At 54.6% G+C, this 24,687-nt stretch overlaps 7 protein-coding genes across 7 annotated transcripts; 2 read left to right on the top strand and 5 right to left on the bottom strand.

Moving 5' to 3' along the window:
* Nucleotides 1–659: 659 nt before the first annotated feature.
* Nucleotides 660–1,946, top strand: ISF_00090 (phosphotyrosyl phosphatase activator; the record flags this gene model as incomplete). The annotated part of the gene is made up of 1 exon (XM_018843697.1): nucleotides 660–1,946. The coding sequence occupies one exon, from the start codon at nucleotides 660–662 to the stop codon at nucleotides 1,944–1,946; it is 1,287 nt and encodes a 428-aa protein (XP_018708147.1).
* A 661-nt stretch (nucleotides 1,947–2,607) lies between these two features.
* Nucleotides 2,608–4,182, bottom strand: ISF_00089 (hypothetical protein; the record flags this gene model as incomplete). The annotated part of the gene is made up of 1 exon (XM_018843696.1): nucleotides 2,608–4,182. The coding sequence occupies one exon, from the start codon at nucleotides 4,180–4,182 to the stop codon at nucleotides 2,608–2,610; it is 1,575 nt and encodes a 524-aa protein (XP_018708146.1).
* Nucleotides 4,183–12,684: 8,502 nt separating this feature from the next.
* ISF_00088 (YjeF domain containing protein) lies at nucleotides 12,685–13,907 on the bottom strand (the record flags this gene model as incomplete). The annotated part of the gene is made up of 4 exons (XM_018843695.1): nucleotides 12,685–12,816; nucleotides 12,878–13,588; nucleotides 13,657–13,754; nucleotides 13,832–13,907. The coding sequence occupies 4 exons, from the start codon at nucleotides 13,905–13,907 to the stop codon at nucleotides 12,685–12,687; spliced, it is 1,017 nt and encodes a 338-aa protein (XP_018708145.1).
* A 734-nt stretch (nucleotides 13,908–14,641) lies between these two features.
* On the bottom strand, nucleotides 14,642–16,765 carry ISF_00087 (ATPase, F1 complex, alpha subunit; the record flags this gene model as incomplete). The annotated part of the gene is made up of 5 exons (XM_018843694.1): nucleotides 14,642–15,892; nucleotides 15,951–16,071; nucleotides 16,136–16,192; nucleotides 16,323–16,477; nucleotides 16,694–16,765. 5 exons carry the CDS (start codon nucleotides 16,763–16,765, stop codon nucleotides 14,642–14,644), a joined length of 1,656 nt encoding a protein of 551 aa, XP_018708144.1.
* A 1,217-nt stretch (nucleotides 16,766–17,982) lies between these two features.
* Nucleotides 17,983–18,786, bottom strand: ISF_00086 (hypothetical protein; the record flags this gene model as incomplete). Its single annotated transcript, XM_018843693.1, has 4 exons — nucleotides 17,983–18,258; nucleotides 18,345–18,514; nucleotides 18,576–18,650; nucleotides 18,711–18,786. The coding sequence occupies 4 exons, from the start codon at nucleotides 18,784–18,786 to the stop codon at nucleotides 17,983–17,985; spliced, it is 597 nt and encodes a 198-aa protein (XP_018708143.1).
* A 1,158-nt stretch (nucleotides 18,787–19,944) lies between these two features.
* ISF_00085 (recQ family helicase) lies at nucleotides 19,945–23,244 on the bottom strand (the record flags this gene model as incomplete). The annotated part of the gene is made up of 1 exon (XM_018843692.1): nucleotides 19,945–23,244. The coding sequence occupies one exon, from the start codon at nucleotides 23,242–23,244 to the stop codon at nucleotides 19,945–19,947; it is 3,300 nt and encodes a 1,099-aa protein (XP_018708142.1).
* An 845-nt stretch (nucleotides 23,245–24,089) lies between these two features.
* On the top strand, nucleotides 24,090–24,604 carry ISF_00084 (multidrug resistance-associated protein 1; the record flags this gene model as incomplete). The annotated part of the gene is made up of 2 exons (XM_018843691.1): nucleotides 24,090–24,183; nucleotides 24,234–24,604. The coding sequence occupies 2 exons, from the start codon at nucleotides 24,090–24,092 to the stop codon at nucleotides 24,602–24,604; spliced, it is 465 nt and encodes a 154-aa protein (XP_018708141.1).
* Between the last annotated feature and the right edge of the window lie 83 nt (nucleotides 24,605–24,687).

Genomic DNA, 24,687 nt, shown 5'->3' with positions numbered 1-24,687 from the left:
TATGTATAAACGAAAATCAAAATAGATAATCGACCGATACAGTTGTCTGGAGGAACTTTGGCGTACCAAGCATGCAGTTTATGCGCCCTAGGTACAGGTAATGAACCTCGGGGACTTGTACGTTGCGACCCAAGAGCTTTACACCACGCGAGGTGTGTTTATGTGGCGTCAAACATGACAGAAACATGGGTTTTAAGAAGGAGAGAAAATTGACTGCAAGTTTACTTTCTCTATTTTTTTTTGGCGAATATCCACAAGACATGACGGTTTCAGGATCGTGACATGCTCTCGATTATAATTAGTGCATTCCTCAGGTAGGTTACGCCCGTAGCGATATTGCTTTCTTGATATCTGGCATGTGCTAGAGCCTCGGTGGTGAAGGGTCAACTTGAAACTTGCAAAAAATTATTATAGAATAGCAGTTTTGAAACAAGAAACCTGTTTCTCTACATTGGCATATTCTTGCTCAATCATGTGCCGTTGAGCCGCATCAACGTTGTCGGTGCACGGATATCGGAAAGCTTGTAACCAACCTATGGTGGGGCACTGGAGATCGCCACTGCCCCTCGCCTGTCAAGGTCTCAAGGTGCCAAAATGGCAATCCCCGACCTGCACATCTCCCCTGCGTTTCCATCTCCCACACACAACCAACACAAAACATGGCATCCAGCGGGCCCTTACCAAGCCCGGCAGCAGCCGCCCCGTCGGCTTCCTCGATACCGAACCTCAAAGACCGCCTCCCCAAGCTCGAGCCCCGTAAGCGCCGCCCGCCACCCACCAACCCGACCCCCGTGCCCCCGACGCCCCCGCTGCCCGCCCAGCTCGATGACCCTGCCGGCTGGACCTACGCGGTGCCCTCGCGACGCATCCTCACCCGGGCGGACCTCGAGCTGTTCCTGGCCTCGCCGACGTACGACCTCCTCGTCGGGTGGGTGTTTGGCCTCGCCGACGCCGTCGTCGACACGCCCCGGTCCGCGCCCGCCGTCCGCGACGACGCCGTGAGCGAGCCCGTCCGCACGCTCCTGGCCGTCCTCGACGAGGCCAAGACCCTCACCGAACTGGCACCACCCAACGAGCAAGGCGGCTCGCGCTTCGGCAACCGCGCCTTCCAGGGCTTCGTCGACCTGGTGCGCGCGCGCGCGCCCGAGTGGCACCTGCGCCTCAGGCTCGACGGCGCCGCCGCCGCCGAGGCCGGCGCCTACCTGACGCAGTCGTTTGGCAACCGCGACCGCATCGACTACGGCTCCGGGCACGAGCTCAACTTTGCCGTGTGGCTGCTGTGCCTGTACCGCGCGCGGGCGCTCGGCGCAGCGGACCTGCCCGCGCTCGCGCTGCGCGTCTTCCCGCGGTACCTGGCCGCCGTGCGCGCCGCCCAGACGCTCTACTACCTCGAACCCGCCGGCTCCCACGGCGTCTGGGGCCTCGACGACTACCAGTTCCTGCCGTTCCTGCTCGGCGCCGCCCAGCTCCTGCGCCACCCGTACATCACCCCGCGCGCCGTCCACCACGACCTCACCCTCGAGGAGGCCGCGCCGGACTACCTCTACCTCGACCAGGTCGCCTTCGTCAACGGCACCAAGACGGTCCGCGGCCTGCGCTGGCACAGCCCCATGCTGGACGACATCTCGGCGGCCAGGTCGTGGGCCAAGATCGACGCGGGCATGCGGAGGATGTTCGTCAAGGAGATCCTTGGCAAGCTCCCGGTCATGCAGCACTTCCTGTTCGGCTCGCTGGTCCCCGCGGCCGAGGGGATGTGCGCGGAGGAGGAAGTCGAGGCGGCGGCGGGTGGCGAGCACGAGGGCGAAGAGGGGCATGCTGGGCATGCGCACGACGGCAAGGGCTGGGACGACTGTTGCGGCATCAAGGTCCCGAGTAGCATAGCAGCTGCGCAGGAGATCCGGAAAATGGGAGGCGCCGATGCGCTACGGAGGATTCCATTTGACTAAATCGCCGCAGCATGGTCAACGAACAAATATACAATAAACAAACAATATAGTTAAAACAGTCACAGCCAGGTCCGGGTCTAATGGAATCATAGCATGGTTTGAAATACCCATCACCAGCAAGCAAAACTTTCTCAGGTCAATTGGATTCAATTATGTCCCTTCATGCTAAAAAATGACAACGACGGTTTGATGTACTGTTCAACCTTGCTCTGTAAGTGCCAACCAAAAAACAAACAAAAAAATACACATAAATCATCAACATAGCTCCGACGCCTTCCATGCCGCCTTGCAATCTTTGAACAAGGCCTTTTTTAGTTTTTACCGTCCCCCCATGCCGTTCCAACACGCCAGGAAAATGGTCAAGATGAGAAGCAAGCAAGATGAAAGAAAATGTGCAGCAATATGCCTCGAGTCCAATCAGGAACTTGACCATGTACATGTCGGCAGCATGCAACAAACTATGTAAAGAGAATAATAAAAAGCAAAAGTCAACGCAGGTCTAGGTCATAATCATATTCGTCAAGATGAGAAAAAAAGTTGAGAGAGTGTGTCAGATCCCAACTGTGGTATCATGGGATGCAAAGACATAAAAAAAGGGGTACTGCAGATGGGAGCTGCAGACATGTGGGCGCCAGGCCAAGGTAGCTTGCGGTATGCCAGTCTATGCCGCAACGAGTTGCTGCAATGGCATGGGACCAGTCTCCTCGGTGGTGCGAGAGCTGGTACGTGGCTGACGAAGGCGGTTGGTGACGTGAATATCGATCAGCATCTCCACGAGGCTCTCTGCCTCTCGGTGAAGCTCACCAAGCTCCTTATCATCAAAAGAATGGCCGAGACGGTCGTTGCCTGGGCGGGGCTTGCGGTAGGCGGCAAAGACAATGCCACGGTCAATCTGCTCGGACAGGCGGACGCCAGAAACAGGAGTAGACGTGTTTCCAGATAGGCTCCTGGCATACTGGCCCGTGTAAAAGGCACTGGCATAGCCGCGGGCCAGATCGTGCGGCCGAGCATCAGCGTTCCGGTACTCAATCCAGCCATCAGAGCGTAAAATGGTGGTGTGAACCAGGGAGGATATTTGGAGAGGAGAGGGAACGTGGTGTAGGCCGTGGGCGGCAAGGAGACGTCCAATCAACGGACGCTCGCCATTCGACTCCATCGGACCAGGCCAAAGATTGACGATGTAAACAAGGTCAAAGTCGTAACTTTTGGCGATTCTGGCCGCGACATAAGCCGCAGCTGTGGCGGGTTGGCTTGCTCGGGGCGGAGTAAGGGTGAGCAGGGTGGTAGCAAGCGGCCGCAGAGAGGGTGCGATTTGCGTTTCAGCTTCAAGAGTGGCAAGCTCCTCTTCGGCGTCTTCAGCAATGTCATCATCACTCAGGCTGAGGAACTCGTTGACATCAGGCTCGCGGAGAACAGAGCTCGCGGTTGATGGAGCTTCTGATGGTGCAAGGCTGTGCTCACTATTGGATCTGCGCATGGGCACATCTTCGAGAGCGTCACCAAAGTCCAAGTTGATGTCACTGAACATCATCTTTTCCAGAGCACCTGTAGATTGAGAATGGCGAAGTTGAGGCGGGCGCGGTGGATCGGGCAACGGTCCGAGCTGGGGAGACTCGTCGGGTGTTGGCGGAGCTCGGTGAGGAAGTTCGGGCAACTTCTTTGTGCGCCACGGCTCGGAAGAGCTGGTGTTATCCTCGGGGTCCGACGAGGGGGGCGTGTCGATTCTATATGGAGGAATATCCATGTGAAGAGGTGAGCGTGATCGTGGGCTGGGAATGCGAGGGGCTTCACTCGACTTGTCGCTGAAGGTGGAGGACTGGGGAGAGATTTGGCCGTTTTGGAAAGTTGGCTTGGGAAATTGAAAATCGCGGAGGCCGGTGACTAGGCGGTGTTGTCTTCTACTGTTAAGAGAAGGCGAGCGGACCGGTCCGTTTCGGGAGCACGCGCTGCCAATCGAGCCGTTCTCCCGAGAGTGGCCGCGGATGGAGCCTTGCGAAGTGAAGATGTCTGGAACGGAAGGAGAGCGGCCGGTGACTTCCCTGAGGCGAATTTCGTCTCGTGCACACATCCGGAGTTTCTTAGGGCGGATGAAGGACGGCGAAGGAAATTGCTGATCGAGCTCCGAAAGACGGACAGTAGGGCTTGGCGGTTGAGGCTCGCAGGTGACGACGGTAGGGAGCGAGCCCTTGCGCTTGTAAGCAAAGAGCCGCTCAAAGCGATCAAATCGGTTCGACATGGCGACGGGTAGCTGTATCGAAACGGTTTCAGAAGTCGATATGGTATTAAATCTCCGAGGGGGGTGGTGGTATAGTGGTGGCTAAGAAACACGAGCGTTTGCAGCCGTAGGTTACGCCAATGTCTCGAGATGAGGCACAAGTGAGCGGCAAGACGAAGCACGCAACAATGGCGTCTTTGAGCTAGGGCTTTGAGACGAATTGGAGTGTAGATGAGTCCTGATCAGAGCATTTCCAGGACTAGTATCCAGAAGATAGGTCAAGCGGCTCGAATCGCTGATGGGCAGTGACCAAGAGCGACATGCGAAGAAGCGCCAAGAGAGCAAGCAACGCAAGTATGGATCCGAAGAGTGGAAGCACCTGACGAGAGCCGAGCGGTGGACAGTGGAGAGGTCCTTTTTTCGAAGACGAGTCAATCAAGTTGCCGAGTTGAGGCCAGGGTGCTGGGTATCGTTGGCGAGGATGAAGTTGGTCGAGGCGGCGCGAGCGCAGGTGTAAGTTAATAGTTGCGGCGCAGTAAGAGTAATAAGAGCACAACCAGGTAATAGTGGGAAGTACCTGAGCCGAGCGGGCAGCGGGCAGGGGAGCGGCAACGGCAGATGGAGTTGCCAATTCCGGAAGAACCGCCGGCAGCTGGCGAAGTGTCGGTTGGCAGCTGGCAGGCAACTAGCAGTCGAAATGGTGATGTAAATAAAGCGTTGGCAGCTGGCAACTGGCAGCATAAACAGTTGACAGCTGACAGCAGGATGATTGCAGAAATGAGGTGCAAACGTCGTCCAATTCCTCGCTTCTACAACCTAGTAGTATGCAGAGATTCGCATCGTAAGGAGGACATTCCTTCTAAACCCCATGCCGGAGGGGGTCTGCCATTCTTTTAAGAACGAGGCAAGGGCAGCCAGCACACCACCACCACCGACCACCCACCCAGTGACACCACAGTCAAAAAGCAAGCAACGGTCCGGTGGAGATGCAAGGAAGGAAGCCACCCACTACACAAGGGTGAAGGGGAGCTCTGCATGTGGATGCCCCTGGTACAACAGCTGGTACAACAGCAGCCCAGCCAAAGAAACAAGAGGGCAGAAAGAAGCAAAACACCAAGGCCAAAAAAAGAAGACACTAGCTAACAAAAATGACAGGGGGAAACCATTGACTCTCAGACCTGGACCTAGCCTGACGCGCAATTGGCACCACCAGCCAGTTGAGATGGCGGCACACATCCACCTCCTCTCCACCTCTTGTCTCTCCTCCCACGCTGCTGGTGGTGGCGACATGAGCTGTTCGAATTGCTCTGCGGGCGATGCTTGCAATCCAGCACTGCAAGTCTCATCTTCCGGCAACCACACGCCAGCCAGCCTGATGAATGGCTCCAAGGCCCTAGTTAAGACCAACGAGACACGATGACTCTAAAACAGCAACGCCGCCACAATTGACTTTTCGGCCAATCGTCACCCCTATCTGCCAAGACGCAGCAATACCAACCCGAATCACTGCTGGGAGACCTGGGCAAGACGTCCTTCGGAGCCTCCCCGTCGGTCGTCGCCTACAATACAGAGACTCTTGCGGCAACAGGACAGGATACCACCTCCTAATACGATTATTGTTGATGCCTTTGAGCTTCGCTGCCCTTGGGTCGGAAACAATTGACAACGAACGATATTCCGGCCCTGATGCTACTCCAAGCTTGCTTTTTCCTGGCCAGCAGACTGCTTTGTTGGAGGATGTTCGCGCCACAATAGGTTAGTCCACACCAGCAGCATACCAGTCGGGCGATCACTTGCCCCCTTGCCATCATCTCTCACTTTTATTTTCTTGTTATTCTCGTGTGCCGCTACATTGGTGCGATGGGGCACCAAAAGCACTCTTCTTACGGAGTCGACGCATCAGCTCCCGCAGGCAAGGGCCGCACCTGCAGGAGGGTGGCTAGCGTCTTTGGCACAGCCGATTGCGTCTCCAACTACCACCAGTGCGACTCAACGAAAAGAAATATGTTCGTACTTGTGCAAGGTTTAATAACGTACACTGCTCGAGTCTCGTGTCCTTTTCCACGGTTGACTCAAGGAACTCTGATATCAGGGTTCTCTTGGAGGTGCTCTCTTCGGCTGGACCAGGCTGGGCCAGCAGAATCCCCGAAGCTCCGCACGAGGCGTCTAATAATAACCGACTATTACAGAACTCTCCTCGCCCGTTCGCTTCTCACTGAACCCACAAGGATGCGAGGTACAGACCAAAGAAAAACGGTGATGACGATGTTGATGTGACAAGCAGGGGGAAAACGCGGACGAAGTGATTCCAGAATGTACGAAGTGCTCATGTTGCGTCTGCGTATGCAACAACAAAAAGAAGTGCGGCTTGATGAGGCGCACCGCGTACCACAAACCTGGTTCCGCAGCCACTTGGAGCCAGTTCCAACGGTCCACCCGCAGAGAATGGACAAGGGCCATGGGCAGAAATGACGCGAGAGACGACCGGCTAGCGGACAGAGTGCGCACTAGTTACCAGTGGGCTGGAGGGTCGTCGTCCTCAAAAGCAAATCCTCCCTGCGCGCGAGCTATCACTTTCCCAGCCAGCTGGAGAGAGCCCCTCTCGGCTCGGTCTCCTGCCCCAAGGCGACGATGAGCCGAAAATCCGGGTTGCCTCTGCCAGATTTCTGGTACAGGTAACAAGGAATGACATTCGCACTGGCATATATTCTACGTGAAATGAGAGACCATTCGGACACTGCAGAGCACATCATACGATCGACGCGGTATGAGCACGGCCATAAGATGCGCCACGGCCAACGTCCCTGGCGGCGCGATCCTCAACTCTATCACGGTCGGCATAATAGGTAAAGAGCGACAAGCTTCTCGCTCTGCCCCACACGGAACGCCTGGCAGTATTCCCGCCCACAATACGGTTGTCATTCCGGCGAGCTTGAGCATTGCTTTGGTGGACCAGGCCGTACCAAGCCGTCCAGCCCCGGGGGCTCAGACTTTTCCACAGTGACAAGTTACAACTGGAGTTGGTCAGCCCTCGTTGCGCACGGTCGTGGCTGTTTTCTTTTGGGTCGAATGCCTGTAGTAGCCTGCAATATCTGTTCAATTTAATTGCCACAGACCAGGCTTACAGTGGTATCCGGCAAGGAGTCCCTTGTCCTCCCGGTGGCCTAGAATTTCGCAAAGGCCCGCCCAGGCTTACTTGTGAAAGCCGCAATACAGTCTGCGCCCGCAAAAACCAACGGTGAGAAAGTTACGGTGCCTTGACCGTGTCTCATCCGAACATAGGACACCGCCTAGATTCATACAATTGCTGCTGGGAGAACAAGAAAGCAAAATTGCATCCGTGGGCCTGCCTTCATGATTTTTTTCCTTTTCAAAAGCCTCTGGCTGGTTGGCGGGACAGTCGGACAAGTCGACGCTGTACTTGTGTTGCCACAACAGTTGGCTTCAACTAGTCCGGATTTCCTTTTGCGCTGCCGTCCCATGGCTGTGCTGCTGGAACGCCCTTGAGCACACTATTAACACCTAGTGCTTCCTTCTCCCCGCTGGGGCTTGGCTTCCCGCCCTTACGTCTCGCCAGCAAGACACTGAGAGGTTCACTTTGGACGGCGTACTCTGATAAGAGGCGCTGTCATTCTTGAGTTCAACAGCACACCATGATTTTTCAGGGTATATGGTGCTAATAAAACTATGATCATCTACCGCGAGATTCGCCTAGCAGACCCTGTATATGCAAATTCATCTACTCGGCATGACGCGACCCTGCCACTGTCGATCCCAGGTCGTGCCAGCGATTGCATGATTTACAAGGCATATTGCCTCCTTTGCCTTGTGGAGTGCGATTAGGTTTCCGACATCGTCGCTCACCCACACCCTTTGAAGAACGGCTCCCCAGAAAGGGACAGACAGGTGCCAATTCATCACAGTCAAGTTGGCGAGTTCGGACATGGATCCCCAGGCGCAACTTTAGATGAACGTGGCAGGTAACTAGCAAGAGCGAAACAGCGAATGTAAGGATAGTCTATTTTGCTTTGTCCCAGCTCATCTCGCCCCGTGCCTATCTCTATGCTGTTTAGTGTGAGGCAAGAACAAGCTGCTCTCACACCACCGCTACCCTTTAGCTCCCATATTTTTGACTTTCCTTTTGGTCAGTTTTTCTTTTTCTTGCTTTCTTTCTTGTTTTCTTTGTTGTGCCAGCGTTCCAAGAAGTGACTTGCTATGAGGACATTTTTCATCCGATGACTCTATTACAGTTGACTCAAGTTGCCGTGTCCGAAAAAGTATGGTTTGGGCCAGTGGAAGTGCTTGCATGCAACCAGCACCAGCTACTGCGCACAGCGAACTCACCTCTGCCGCTTTCGACGGGGTAATACTGATGCAGGCCAGCAATTATCGGGCGTAGCTAGATATGAATATCAATACTCTTATTAGATGTCTAATTGGAAGTTATCAGATACGTTTGATCTTGTTCGAGTCAGCAGCGGGATCAATCTTTACATCCCACTCACTCTCCTGCGTTCCGTCTTTGACCTGATAACTGGCTGATGGCTTCCGGCTCTTCAATCTCTACCGTCTCGCGGCGCGAAAGGCATCCTTCTCCCTACCCGTGATGGCTCCACGAGGATCCCTGAGCGGCATCCAATGCCTCGGGGTCCCTGACCCAATATACGAATATGCAGGCCGTGGATGACAGGGAACTTCTCCCCAGCGGCTCCTCCTCCTCCTCGCCCCTGCGAAACTCCTGCACATCCGCTATCCAGCCCTCATGTCGGGGTGCTTGACCCACAACTCCCTCTGCAGCTCCCAGAGCTTCGGCGTCTCGAGGCACGCACCCGGGCAAGTTCTCTCCATCCGGGGTGATGATTCGCTAAAGCGTGAACAAGAGCTGCCCTTTCATCATGGTCCGGGGGGTATAGTACTAACTAACCTGATCATGATGGCATGCCTACAAAGTCAAGGATGCGGAGGTTTGTCGTTTTTCGTCCACGACGACATGTACGCGGGGCAACATCCTGGTTGCATAATGACTCCGTACCGATAGCTGAGGTCGTTAAGAACCATATGCAGGAGCTTCTGCAGCCGCACCGAAGGGACGCTGGGCCACCTTTGTTCTGCTAGAGACGTTGGAGGGCTCGCGAACCCGAAGTCGCGACCTCTCAGACCCAACATCACCGAGCACCGCGTCGAGGGCACAATTTACACTGCAGATTTGTCTCGGGGCAGCCGGCATCCAGCACTGAAGCTCGTACCACTTTCTTTGGATGCTGGAAATACGCATTTTATGCACGCTGCCGGCGGCGGTTGGCCGTCCGTCCGGCTGCGTTTGGTGCACAATGACCAGATCCACCTCCGAGGGCCTACCTCTCGTGATGCCCTCGAGGCCAGTTGTCTTGACCGCACAGGGCGGCAGTCAGCTGCTGGCAGTTGACCCAAAAACGTCGCGTTCTCAACGTCCCCCGTTGGAGACGGTGAACGGAGGAAGCCCAACCTCGGGCTCGGAGAAGTCGGAACGCACTGCAGCATCCTGGCCAAAGCTCGCGTACTGTGAACTCGAAGCTTGGGCCAGGCAGATAGAGATGTCCGCCGTAGCCGCCTTTTTCATCGGGCTTGGCGGAGAGTCGAGTCCAATAGGCCCTCCGCGTTATCGAAATCGGTAACTAATGTGTAGGGCCCTCCCAGGCGAGCAAGGTCTTGCCCCATGCCGTCCCCCCCCCCGGGGATGACATGATGTTGCCCTCTTTTACAGGCGACGTGTGAGACAGCAGAGGTTGAACGGCAAGGGAAAGTCGCAGATTGCAGAGAAGAGAGCCGCACGTGACGATTGCATGTTCACATCTCCAGAAAAGGTCAGGGATATTTTGAGCCACCATCGATCAAGAAAGAGTGTGTGATCATGGGTTCTGAGACTTGATTCCCTTCTGCGTATCCGTACCTGGCTGTTGAACCAGGGGTGTCTCCTCATAAAGTCAATACTTTGAAGGGGAATTTCCTGAGAGTGTTTTGTCGCAGCTAGAATCAGCTCCCAATGCTGTCTCTGCTTCCTCAGAAACATTAAAAAATTGTTATTATTGGCGTGCCGAGACAGAACGAGGTGCCTGGCGGGAAGGGCAGCAGGGACGTCTAGTAATGACGCAACTCGTTTGACTGCTTTTTCGACAACAGCGGGGAGCAGACGCGGGGAGAGGCCAATCTCCCTTGTTCAAACCCATGTTCAGAAACAAAAAAAGGACTTCCTTTTTCGTCACCTCCCCCGGGATGTGTGAGACCTGCACCTAAAAACAGACCACTTCGTCACTTGAAGAGGGAACCCCCAACCACTTCCCTGCAACAAGACGGATTTCTTCTGCTTTGAAGGCATTGACTACCCAAAATGTCGCTTTATTTTCTTTACGGGTAGCCGCAGAGCCAGTAAGATTGTGCAATGCCCCCGGTCTACTTTTGCCAAGTGTGATTGTCTGATATTACCGAGTAGAGTGCTCGTTCATCCTCCAGTCAGAGCCCGTACATTTTCGGGCCGGGCCGAAACTTTTCAGACAAAGAGACGTCTGGGGTTCAAAAAGATTGCTCTCACATCTGTGAACACACGACTTTCTCTCTCCACGAGGACGGACAGAACCGGATGTTTAAGGCTGCCCCTGTACCCAAGGACAGAGTGAGTCACAAAGGTGGCTTACTTGTAAAAGTTGCAAGTAAGAAGAGCGCGAGACAAAAGTCTGCGGCAGGCAGAAAAAGTGCCCCCGGCGAACAGAATGAGACCAATTGTTCTAGTCTGCTTCCTTTTGAGGGGGAGGGGAGGAAACTTGCCGGTTTCTTGTCCTATTTTCGGGAAGCTCGCACCCCGGTCATTATTGTCTGCTACTTGGGATCAGTCTTGGGGGCGGCGCGCGTGGCTCCCCTCTCCCAGTAATCTGTATCCGTTCAACCACAGACATCGGCCAGAACCGAGATCCCAGTACAGATTGCCTATTCGTACCAAGTAAGTCCTTGACCGCCACCGCTGCGCGGAGGGCTTTCCGCGTTGGAGATGACTTGTGTGGCTGGGCCTCGCTTGTATTTTGTGAGCCGGCCAGTTGCGTGCAGTATGCAGAGAACTGATTGTGATTTGCTCTGGGGAGTAACGTTGGCAGCATGTCGTGTAGCCCCCCGTCCGACCCGGTTCGTGGGACATGTGCTACCCAAGAGGAAAATAAAAATCAAACATGTTCGTTTTTCTTTTCCTCTTTCCGTTGTGGTTTGCCGGTTCGCCAATACCGCATCCTCAGAGTTATTTCCCTTTTCGTCAGCATGCCGCGCGTGGACAACCGCTCTCTGCATCATCAAAGACATACAATCCAACATTTCCAATACTGTCTGTCTGTCAGGCATTGTTATCACAGCCCATAGGCCGGTGAGCATGCAGCAAATGTTGCTTTCTTTTTTGCGCGCAGCAGAATCGGGAACGGCATGAAAGCTGGGCTGGCATGTAGCTGCCCAACACCCTTGCAGACCACCCCAATCCAAAATGATAGAAGCTGAGAGAGAGCAAGTCGCAAAGGGAACAGAAAGAGTATGGCACACGAAGGCAGTCAGATGCAAGTTTCAGTTCTGTCAGCAGAAAGGCCTGCTCTCTCTCTGTTTTTTTTTTGTTATTCGGACTGGTGTGTCCGTACCTTGCTGCGCTGAGCACATGCATCTTCCTCATCCGGCTCCCGCTGCCTGTCCATCCCAGGACGTGCATGAAGCTTGATTCAGCGTGCAGCAGGGCGGAGAGGCTTGCATTCAGCGCTGCATACACAAGGGAGCGACGGATTTCGGATATGCATAATGCACCAAGGCGCGCGTCATCGCAGCCCAACCGCGCCGCAGATCCTAGTTCAGGTACCCGCGCCGACCCGCGTTGACGTCCTGTTTTGGTGCCTTATTTCCTGCAAGCCTCACCTTTTTGTCTTGGTTGTATATATCATGCAGAGTGCTGAAAATGTCGGTAATTCAGCCCGGCCCGCAAAGGCCCCGTGATATAGAAGTCCATTTCCATTAATAGCTGGGGGGCCGACAGCTTTTTCCCTGCACCGGTGAGGCTGAATCACTGGATTAGGTGGCGTCCGTAATACTTGCCGCTGCTTTTATTGGTACCTGCATGTTTCCCAAATTCTCTTGCTTTCGGGCTACTCAATAGTTGGATGGCAAGACAAAACTGATAGCAGCAGATCATGCATGCATGACACAGAATGCAGGTCATTTACAACTCTGCTATGCTGTGTCTCAAGCCTCGCGGTAGTAATGTGATAGCAAGGGCACCATGCAGAACTGACAGGTCAAACAAAGAAGTGAGCAGATTGTCATACAGAAAATAGCGCATGCGAATCCTTCTGGCAAAATCAGGGCGCCAAATCTGTGCACAATAGGACAAAATAGGACATGGCGATTCATGGACAGGCTAGAGTGGTGCGTCAATTGTTGGATATCAAGCGAGATCCGATGATTCATTCCTGAGAAGTTATAGCGTAGAACAAGCCATTCATATGTTGCGACCAAATTCGGCCTAGATTAGAGCTTGGAAGTGCTGTCATTCTCGTCGACCTCGCCAAAGAGACCAATGAAGGCGTTGTGAATCTCGTCCGTGAGATCACTTGCTTGTAGGCTCCTCCCGCGTTTCAAAAAGGCGATTCGGGAGCATTCCTATAGGGCGAATTAGCAAGCCGGGCCGCCGTAGAACAAGCCGAGAAAATATATCACCCACTCTTGTGATGGCGCTGCCACCAAACGCTGCCAGCCCGACCATTTCCTCCTGGCCCAAGCGAGGTGTCTCCGGATCGTCCCAGAGCTTGTCAACGTATGCTCTCCTCCAGGCAAGAAACGTTGCAACGCTTCCCGTGAGCGTATCGCCCTGGCCACCACTTCGCTTCCTGCCACCTTCGAGATCAACAGTCAATGTAACCTTGCCGTTCGAGATGTGGTCCTGCTTCCCCTTTTGTATAATGGTAACACCTCCGAGGGCGTTGGATAGAGCTTCTACTCTGTGCGTTTCGCTCTCGCTTTCGCTACTTTCAACTCCTACCGCCTTCCAGAGTCGATCGAACTCGACCACGTTCGGTGTCAGCACGGCTTCGGTGTAGCCTTTGATGAGGTTCGCGTCCTTTTGAACGAGCTGGAGGGCATCCGCATCGAGAACCATCGGGATCTTCTTGTCTTTCGCCGCACGGATAACTCGTTCCACGGTATCTTGCATCAGCGGATCACGGCCGAGGCCGGGGCCGATGACGAGAACATGGAGGCGAGCAAGCATGTCGATGATTGGAGCCGCAATCTTGTCCGGACTGGCGGATGACTCCTGTGCGGCACCCGATTCCGCGGCATCGGATGGGCCCTGTCGCATCAAAGGGTGAACCATCAGGTTGGGAGAATATGTCTTGACCACGGCAGCTGCGGCTGGCGTGCAGATGACATGCGACTAGACATTATCCGGGCGTTAACAAAACAGACAATCCAGCTCAGAATTCATCCAAGAAGGAGAAATACCAAGTCACAGCCTAGCCTTGCGCTGGCCATGGCCGAAAAATACGGAGCCCCGGTGTAGTCCTGGCTGCCGCCGATGACAGCAACGCGGCCGAGTTGTCCTAGAAATGGCGCGCAAGATTCATCAGTCAAAGCCGCCGTGCGAGCCGCAAATTGGACCAGTTCATCAAGTCCTTACCTTTGTGGAATGTCTCAAGCATTGGCGGAATCATGCGCCTTACTTTTGAGAGCACAGCAGTGGTAGTGGCCGACATGTTTGGGCTGGAAGTATGATCCGGCATGTCGTCTAGTGGTCTCGGCTGCGCGGAACTGCGGGTTTTGGTCCCGTCTTAATTAATCAGCTGCGATATCTAGACAATTGCAAGTATATTTCTGATCAATGCGAGGGCGTTTGAGCGATTGTGGTTGCTTCCGGGCTCCCACTCTGGCGTTTGTTGGACAAGAGTGACGTAGCGTGCCTGTCATGTTGATGGGACTTGATAGCTCGGCATTGGGTCCGCAGTTGTGCGTCGTCGTCACTGAGGGCCAACAACAGCCAGGTGCATTCTTCTATTCTTTTGAGCTACTGGTTACCCAGAAAATTGTATGAAGGTGAGAGAGGTAGAATTGGAATTGGCGGGCGCCGCGCAGCTGGCAGCTGGTAGCTGGCAGCAGGGCAGACTGTATGGCACCTGCAATTCCGCTTCTCGCCTTCAAACACCTCGAAACGGTCACCACCAGGTTTGTTAGTCCACAGGCAGGTATTTTAAGAGAGTATTTTAAAAAGAACAAAAGGAATCGAGGGCGTTAATTGAGTTCTGGGCTCTATTTTACAAGTGGCAGCATGTCTGGCGAATTCCCTCTTTTCACCCACATCGCTCCGTCAGAGGCAACCCCCTCGGTTATTCCTCCGCTAGAGAGAAACAAAGACTACAAAGATTTCGGTATAGACAGCAACATCCCAACAGCCCTGTCTCTAATCTGCACAGAAGCTTCTCCGTATTATGACTTAGTTAAGGAAGCTCTTGATGAAGGCCGGCGTGACATCCTTCAGCTTGGCCTCGAGCTCCTTGCTGATGGCACCCTCCTTCTCGATAGTGGCCAGGAGCTCAGGCTCGTTCGTCTTTAGGTGAGCAAGGTAGTCCGACTCCCACTGCAGAATGCGGTCGACGGGGACGTTGTCCAGGTAACCGTTGACACCAGCGAAGATGAGAGGAACCATCTCGTTGACAGCCATGGGCGAGTACTGCTTCTGCTTGAGGAGCTCGGTCAGACGCTCACCACGGGCCAGAACCTGCTTGGTGGCGGCATCCAGGTCGGAACCGAACTGGGCGAAAGCGGCGACCTCACGGTACTGGGCCAGGTAGAGCTTCAGGGAACCAGCGACCTGCTTCATGGCCTTGAGCTGGGCAGCGGAACCGACACGAGAGACGGAAAGACCGACGTTGATGGCGGGACGGATACCCTTGTAGAAGAGCTCGGACTCAAGGAAGATCTGGCCGTCGGTAATGGAAATGACGTTGGTGGGAATATAAGCAGAGACATCACCACCCTGGGTCTCAATGATGGGCAGGGCAGTCATGGAGCCGCCACCGTGCTTCTCGTTGAGCTTGGCAGCACGCTCGAGCAGACGAGAGTGCAGGTAGAAAACGTCACCGGGGTAAGCCTCACGGCCGGGAGGACGACGGAGCAGGAGAGACATCTGACGGTAAGCAACGGCCTGCTTCGACAGATCGTCGTAAATGACAAGGGAGTGCTTAGAGTTATCACGGAACCACTCCCCGACAGCCGCTCCAGTGAAAGGGGCGATGTACTGCAGAGGCGCGGCTTCGGAAGCGGTGGCAGCGACGACGACGGAGTACTTCATGGCATCGTTTTCCTCCAGGGTCTTGACGAACTGAGCAACAGTAGAACGCTTCTGGCCGACGGCGACGTAGACGCAGTAGAGCTTCTTCTTCTCATCAGCGCCGTCGTTCCAGCGCTTCTGGTTGAGAATGGTGTCGAGGCCGACAGCGGTCTTGCCAGTCTGACGATCACCAATGATCAGCTCACGCTGACCACGACCGACGGGAACCATGGCGTCAATGGACTTCATGCCAGTTTGGACAGGCTCGTTGACGGACTTGCGAGGAAGAATACCGGGGGCCTTGAGCTGAGCACGGCGTCTCTCCTTGGCATTGATGGGGCCCTTGCCGTCAATGGGGTTGCCGAGAGCGTCAATGACACGACCAAGCATTTCAGGGCCGACGGGGACATCGACCTAAATTATCATTAGCTAGCTGTGCCAACATGCATGTCCATCTGTAGTGTATACTCACAATTTGGCCGGTACGCTTGACGGTCTCACCCTCCTTGACGAGACGGTCGGAACCGAACAGGACGACACCGACCTGACCAGCCTCCAGGTTCATGCACATGCCCTTGACACCAGAAGAGAACCTTTAATAATGACTGGGTTAGCTTGGCTTCGGATTAGGTCCAGGGGATCCAGGGCGTGGCTTACTCGACAAGCTCCTCAGCCTGGACGTTGGCCATGCCGTGAACACGGGCGATACCATCACTGTGGGGGGCTGGTTAGTACATGTTCTGTTCTGTTGCACTCCAATAGCTGTTGCGCAGTGGTAAGAAGTCGGGGCTGGTTCGGGTCCTCGCGACTCCTCCGTGTGCAGCAGTCATTCTTCTCCACATACCCGACAGAGAGGACACGGCCAGTCTCAGCAAGGTTGCTCTCCTCCTGAACACCACGAATACGCTGCTCGAGAATGGAAGAGACCTCGGTGGGAGAGGCCTTGGCTTCGGCGTAGGTACGGGCCTGGATCGAGGCAACGGCGGGTGCGGCATTTCGCTAGTAGGAAAAAAACAAGTTAGCCGAAGGTCCAAGGAGCAACCTCGGAGAAGCTCGAAAACCGGTGAGACAGCTCGAAAAAGCTTTCCGCGCGTGTATCCCGGTGGTGTAGCAATCCAATTGGGTCGTCAAAGCATTTTTCTGATGAAGCATGCTGTTTTGCGTCGAATTCGATGGCTTGCTCGGTCGGGTCGGGGGGGCTGAGGAGACACTCACAACGGAGACTCGGCTGGCGGCACTGACGGCGCCGACAGCGCGCGTCGACTGACGGAGGGCGTTGCGGAACATGCTGAGGGAGGGAATTGGAGTCTAAGGTGAAAGAGAAGCAATTGCAGCAACGTGCAATTGGGGAGAGGGGAGATTGAGAGATGCAGTGCTGCCTTTGCGGGAGAGCGAATGGAGATTTTCGGGAGGACAGAGCAGAGTCTGTGAGGGAGACTGTGGAGCAGTGCTGACAAGCCACCCAATCAGGGGGAACTGCGCGGTTTTGCCCGAGAAAACCGCTGCCGCGACAACGATAATCCCCCTCCGGTCTCATTTTACAGGTACACACCAGGGTCAGTGCTGGTGCCTGTCTATCCTGACTCCTGAGGCAACATTTTTATTACAGGTACAAGTCCATGATCCCGACTAGCCAGCGCCTAGCCGGTCAGTCAACAGGACATCATCAGTTTTGAAGAATGAGTATTTAATGGCAGTCCTACACTAGAGCTGTTAAATTGCTACACATGCTATTTTTCTGAGAGACGCTTCATCATCATTAATCATCAAATGTGCCTTTTCAAGCTCAACAGCAACAGCGCCCCCCGCAACACTGCCCAAAGGGCTCTCAGAAAACCTCAAAACATGCGAGAAAAGAAAACCTCAGCCGCGATACTATCAAGCAGGATCACTTATCTCTTACCTAGACCATGGTCCAGTCCACAGTCGTCGCCGGCGTGTCGACCAAGTTGCCGTTGAGGCTTGGGATAGTCATGAGCCTGATGTTTCGGCGCGACTGAGTAAAGCATTGAGATGAATTCAAACGATTTTTCGCACTCAAAGCGGAGGAGATAGGATGTACTGTGTCGGATGCCGCTTTATGCGCTGGCCCAGGGCGCTGGTTCCCTCGGCTGGATTCGAATCAGCAACCTTCCCGGAAGAAGGTCCGCCATGACGTTTCACCAAGACTTCGCGAGGGTGAAGGAAAAAGTAGAATGTAGGTTAGTATGTTAGCAGACAGTTAGTAAAGTACCAGAGGTGTGTTCGTGATGGGCGCGCGCCGCATGCGCGCATCGCGTATGTTCAATGACAGGATGTTGCCAAGAATCTCCTTCTGAGCCGGAGTATTATATTCAACTGACACGATGTTACCAAGAATCTCCTTCTGATCCGGTATTATACTCAATTGACACGATGTTACCAAGAATCTCGTTCTGAGCCGGAGCATTTATATTCAAATGGCGCGATGTTATTGAAAACCTCCTTCTCAGCTGGCGTATGAAGCTGAACAAAGCCTTGTCTGCTCATACGCTGGCTCTGAACACTTTAACACGTATTTTTTGTGCCCACATGGCTGGTGGGTTGCTGTTTGGGTCCCCCAGCATGCGAGTCAGCGGCAGGTTGGAGATGTTCGCCCTGCCAGCAACAACATGCAGGTACCGATCCCCCGCAAGCATGAACTCCAGCTTGTCGATGGGAGTAAAGTCGTCGGACACCCAGCACTCAGCAGCAGCCTCTCTCAACACCCTCCCAGCTAGGCTGAGGTACCACGGCCGCGACGGTAGCTCCTTGGGGAAGTCCTTCAGGTAAGTCGCTGTTAATTGAAGGTTAAGAAGCTGCACAGCTTCACTGCCTTCCCCCGCAACGAGCACAACGATCTCAGCACCACGCGCAGCTTTTTCGTCTGCGATTGAATGGTGAGAGATAGCTGCTGAGCCGGGCAGCCCAGGTGCAGCGACGGGGGCGACGGGAGCGACAGCAGGAGCGGTGATTCGATCCAAAAGCACGGCGAGCGGCTGTGCGAGCGGCGGCCGACAAAGCGAAGCGGGGTTGCGGCTGCCTCACTTGCAGCTTATTCAAAGGTGTAGTTGGTGCAAGAGAAATGTCGTGGGCATACTTGGTGCTGGCTCAAGGAACGTCCGTTGGAGAACTAGCTTGAGGTTGCTCCTCACGTCAAGGTCTGGAGTCATATCTAGAGAAAGTGTTAGTACACATGCTCAGAGAATTGTTTCAAAGTGACGAGTTGGCATACATCCAGACGAAGCACCAGAGTCACTCCTCTGGTGCGAAAATGGATACGTGAACTGCCGACGTTCTGGCGTGGCCATCGTTGGAGCCGTTTCCGGCCTGTATCGCATCGTGTTTGCTGTTAAATGATTGCTGCTTCCCGGCGTAAAGGCTCTTATACTTGTGTTAGTAGTACACTCATGTGAGACAGACGGGAGGCAGACTCACTGGTGGGGGGGGGGGGGCCGGGTTGCCGTAGTCGAGTGGTTGCTGTTCTCGAGTGGTTGCTGTAATTGAGTGGTTGCCGTAGTCGAGAGGTTGTGCATGCCCAGCTGTGAGTTCTGCGTTAGTCCAACCATTAACACAGCGCGGGACACATTAAACTCACAAGGGCCCAACTCGTTCAGTGGCGGATGAAAGTTGTTTCCATCCTCGTAGTATGGGTGTCTGTCATCTCGCGCGGCGGGGGGCTGGTGCAGGAGCCGCTCGCCTGCCGACGTGGCCGGTCGCCCGGTTGCTTCCACGCTTCGCTGGTTTCTTCTGGGCGCGGGTCAGGCATGGCATACGTAAAAAAGGTATTGTATATGAAGATTTGAAGTTCGAGGATTGTATAGGATGTAAATTTTAAAAGGATGTGAAAAAATTCGAAAGAGTGTGGATTTCTACGCGCGCATATAAACATATAAACACGTACCAGTAACTGCGTCTACACACAACCCCCGACTCTGCCAGCTGCCAGCCCCGTTTGCAGTTGTTGAGTTAATGTGCGTGCATTGTTTGCCCTTCACCGCCCCGTTGCCAGTGAATAAAACCTTTCATTGGAGCTCGGGGGTCGTGAAAAAAGCTTGCTATTGAATACTCCAAACACCGTACCATTTGCCCTCAGATGCAAAATCCTGCAAGTGTCCTTTTCTTGTTCTGGACATGTCGGTAGTTCAGTCAGGCCCGCAAGTTGGCGATTCTCGATAAAATCACCCCATTTGATTCTCAGCGGCCACCAATGTTGAAGAGATGCTGCGCTGATGGTGCGATTAAAGCCCGCGCCTACGGCTACGCCTCTGTTCTGCTACTGTCAGGGTGAGTACGAATAAACCACCGCTAATCCCATCTTTGAATGGACTAACCTTGATTACCAGGTCGAATGGGCCACTCTAATCCTTCTCTCGAATGGGCAGCCTCTGATTCCGCGTCGGCCGCGCTGGAAGCACCACCGAGACCACCAAACAAAGTGTGAAGAAAAGAGTAAATAGGCGGGCAGGCTAATATAAGGCTCGTTTCCAAGCGGCGGTGTGCAGCCAAGGTGGCAAGCATTCCTTGTTCTTTATGGTGCTGGCGGTTTCGCCGTTGCGTCGAGCCCCTCGCCCCGTCTGCTGGATAAAGTCGACAATCCCGTACGGCAGTCCGGCGTGGATGACGGATACGATCCCCTCGATGTCGATGCCTGTCCCCAGTCCCGTCGTGGCGGCGATCCAGCGATGACCCTTCCCGGAAGCCCACCCGACCCGGGCACTCGCCTGCTCCTCCGCCACCATGCCACCATGGTGTGCTGGGCACCCGATCGCCTCGGCCACTGCCTTGCACTGGTCGATCGAACGGCAGTAGACCACACCCCGCTGGCCGCTGACCATGGTGCTGCTGATCCCCGACACGAGCTGGACCACTCGATCGTCGACGGTAGCTGTGCCTGGCTTCACCATCTCCACCTCATACCGGCAGTTGAGCTTCAATGCCTCGTCGCGGATGGTCACCGCGTCCCCGGCCAGCAGAGCGCGATGGAACCACTTCTCAAACCGCACCGGCAGTGTCGCCGTCAGCAACACGACCGGCCGCCGATACCGCGCGGCCGTGTTGAGCTGTACGAGTTTCTGCCGGAATGTGGTTTCTGTAATGGCCACATGCGCCTCGTCAATAAAGATGCGCCCAAGCAGCTCTTCTTTGTGAAGCATGTCCAGATACGCCCGAACGCTCTCCACCTCGCACGAGTCGGCACTGACAATGACCATCCGCGCCGTCCGCGGCATTTGTTCTTGTTCCGCGATGGCGGCCGGCTCCAGCATGATGACGTCCACCCCCCTCTCTCGGGCCTTCTCATATAGATCAAGCCGGAGTGCTGTGTACGGCACAATCACCACGCTAGTCCCGCCCTCGTCCATCACAGCCGGGATCATAAACAATAAACTCTTTCCGGCACCGGTGGGAAGGATGCACAGCCCGCATCGGTCGCCGTCCAGTGAAGCGATCATACGCATGCACTCGGCCTGCTTGGCGGACTTCCATGTCGCACTCGGCCCCATGAGCCTCTGCAGCCCATGCACGATCCGCCTTTCGAAGTTCTCGCCGTCCTTGTCGTCCTTGCTAACCCTTCGTCGCTTACATGCCCGCTCGGACCCGCCATCATCTCCAGCAAGCCGCCGCTGTACGCCCCCTGCCTCGAGTCCGCCTTCGCGTAAAAACTGATGCCATAGTCGGCTGATGCTTCGGAACGTAGCCAGTAGCTCGGGCTGTAGCCGACCTGGTACGCCGATGTGGACCGCGTACCCTTGCCGTGCAATCTTCGTGCCGTGCGTGCCCTGTAGGTCCCACACGATGTTATAGCCGCCCTGGTAGCGGATGACTTCGCCGGTAAAGTCGTCAATCTCCAGCTCCTCACCATCGTCTGCCTCGCCGGCCTGGCTCTCGACCTGCTTCATAACCAGCCCGCGGACCCTTCGCCCTAACTCAATCGCGACGACTCTGTACCGGGCCACGCCCATGCGCAGTTTGACATGCTCCTGCGTGAGACGACCAAGTATGTTGCTCAGCCGGTCGGTATCCCATGCCTTGGATGCGCGGTGCCGCCACATAAACTCGACCTCGCTTGCTTCCGGCTCCGGCAACGAACATCGGCGTAGTAGCATTTGCTCGGCCGGGAGCAGCCACGCGATATATGCCACCACCAACCGCCCGGCGGGGTCGGGTAGGAACCGGGCCACTTTTCGCCCGTGATCGCGGATGGCCTTCATCTTATCACGATCCGTAATAAACGTCAGTTGCCCATCAAGCACCAATACATTCCGTGTGAGTTGCTGGCTGTCGCAATGCCGCATAGTGGCAACCTCGGGACCACGGCCCGGCTGACCGCCCCATATGTGCGATATGGCATACAGCAGCTCCCGGAATCGACGCAGTCTCTGTAGCCATCTGTGCACGTTGTTGTACTTCCATGTGGCGGTCGTCGGGTTAAAGACGGACGTCTCGATGGCCCGTAGTACCTTTCCGGGCCCGGGCTCCAGCCATTGGTTGCGGTCGTCGTGCACAAACGACTGCCCGGTGCCTCGTCTCGCCATGTGATCCTTGATCCGGCTCATAAGAATGCTTTGACTAAGCTCATCCCATTGCCCACGAAATAGTTGGTTGGCTATCGTGTCAGCCTGCACAATCATGTCGCGCGCCATATGCTGGAACTCGCTTACTACGAGCTCGTCACCGTTGTGGTAAAGCGTCGACTCGTCCTCGCTCCAGCGAACCGATGGCGTGCCACCCGTCTTGTTCCTGTGTCCCTTGCCATATGCCATCCAGTTGATGATTCGGCTCATGACTGTAAATGTACCAACGCACATCCAGCGTGCATGCTCCTCGCGAAAACCCTCCATAGCGGCAACGTCCACCTCGTCCAGCGCGAGCGGCCGTCCTTGCCAGTAGTCCTCCAGAAAAAATAGTCGAATCAGCCACTGCAGAGCGGCCAGCGTTCCTGTATAGAGCCATGCCTCTTGGTAACCCTCGGACGCTCCATGGACCCCAGCCGCGGCGCAGAAACAAAGCAGCGCATTGCTATACCATGTACCTCCGACTTTACACTTGATGGACGCCGCCATGAAGCAAAAGACCGCTTGGTCCAGACTTGTGCGAGCCTCAGCTGCCATGTGGCCGTCGTATTCGTCCTCCGCACCGATGTTGCTGTCCTCGCTCAAGTAACCGCTGTCGTCTGTTGGCAGTAGTTCTTTGTTTCTTGGGTTCGACAAACGACCTAGTTCGGTCCTGATCTCCTCCACGATATCGCTGATGTGGCCCCATTGTTCCTCTGTGAACACCATGCCCAGTTCCTCTTTAGCCCGTACTCGCCCTAGTTGGTGTGCCCGCCAGCAGAACCCAAGATAGCGGTAGCCAATAGCTTTGTACTTCTGCCTGGATCGTTCTCCCTTATCATAGCTGAACGGTAAGCTATTGGGCTTGCCAGCTTCTATCCCATGGAGATACTGTAGCACCTCCTTTGGCACAGCCTTGACGCGCCAGCTGCAGCGATCCACCTCGCGATCTAAACTCTCGCATAGTAAGTCGAGCGCCTTAGCCTCCTGCTTTGCTGCCTCATCATCCGGTTGTCTCTTCGTCCCCTTCATACCAGCGGACCGAATAGAATGCGTTGCTTCGTGTATTTGGCGGAAGTTTTTACCGCTGAAATGCTGTGCCCATTTCATCTCCTTCACCCACGTAGAGTCATTCGTCAATCCAGTCCGCCCGTCGCCAGTCTCTAGCCTTTGTCTCCTTTCTTCATTTAAGTCGAACATCGTTTCCTCAATCATAGTGTCCATCAAGCTAGGTGGTTGATCTCTGCTTGGCTGAGACGGGTTGGTCGGGTTCCCTCCGGTTTGTACAATCCAGTAGCTGGTATCTCTGCCCCGCCGCCAGCTTTGCAGTAGTGCATGGGTGCATTTCTCGCCTGAATTGGTATGCCCTGACGTGCGCCAATGCCTTGTTACTGCATCGCGCGTAATTGTCAAGTATCGGCATGCAGTGCAGCTAAACCCCATCTCTGTGCGTAAGAGTGTGTGTGGTTGACTATAATCTGGACGTCGCTGTATGCTTTTTATGTCGGCAATATCGAGTAGTGCTGTATAATCTATGATCTCTTTTAAATCTTGTCCCTTAATGCCGTGTGTGTTGCGTAAGTGCCGAGCCATCGATTGCGCAGGCGGGATGGCAGTGCGGCAGTCCCTGCAAAGTATCACCTTATACTGATCGTCATAGTAGACGTGCCTGTCTGTAATCGCAGACATCGCTAGTATAGTTGTATAATAAAAGTGAATAGTCATAAGACTACAGATGTGTAAAAACTAAGTGGCCCAGCTTATTGCACTGAATAAGTTTAGTCGCGTCGTGTGCGCGTTCAACAGGCGCATCTCATCTAACTTCCTTACCGCGCGGTCGCCAATCACGTAACCCTGCTTGCTAAACCTAACTGTTCTGGTTTAACTAATTGGGTAATTAGTGGTCCGTATCTGTTGACACGTTCTCACTGTCAAAGCTCGGGCCACCTTGGGTGGGGCCACACCAAAAATCAGGAATGCCTAGGCTCCCGATGTCAATGACAACGGCTGCGAATAATGCCTAGGGGAAATTAGAGACGTCTGAGAAAGGAAAGGTAACGATGGCTGTCTACAAGGCTTATACATCAGCCTGTGGTCATTTCCAGCTCGCGGCGTGGGTGTGTTTCATGGTTGTATCCCAAGCAGCAGCAATTGGTAAGGATTTACCACGACTAGTATTTGCACGCTCTGCTGACATCTTCCAGGCAGTGGGTTGTGGATACGATACTGGACTGACAAGAATGTCAAGTACGATGGCAATTACCAGCCAGGCCAGTTTATTGCCGTTTACACAGCACTCGGACTCTTGTCTGCTCTGTGCGGAGCTGCCACATCGATTGTTGTCAATGCTTTCTGCCGAATCAGTGCCTCCAAGAAACTGCACGACAACATGGCAGCAGCCATGTTCCGAGCACCTTTGAGCTTTTTTGAGACGACCCCAGCTGGACAGATTCTCAACAGGTTTGGCAGCGACATGTCAACGATTGATGGCGAGATGATTGGGACACTTACGCAAGCAGTGAGCTGCCTGACGTCTATTCTGTTCACGCTTGCAATAGTGTGCTGGAGTAAGTAGTCGATCGCATCGTTGCAGTATCAGTACTGACGGAGGCAGCATCGCCCTTTTTCCTAATCTTCGTTGGACCCCTGGCCTACATC

This window comes from Cordyceps fumosorosea (assembly GCF_001636725.1).
Source record: "Cordyceps fumosorosea ARSEF 2679 chromosome Unknown scaffold_1, whole genome shotgun sequence".
In the NCBI taxonomy this organism is placed as follows: Eukaryota; Fungi; Ascomycota; class Sordariomycetes; order Hypocreales; family Cordycipitaceae; genus Cordyceps; species Cordyceps fumosorosea.
This window is presented reverse-complemented; position numbering and strand designations above follow the sequence as displayed.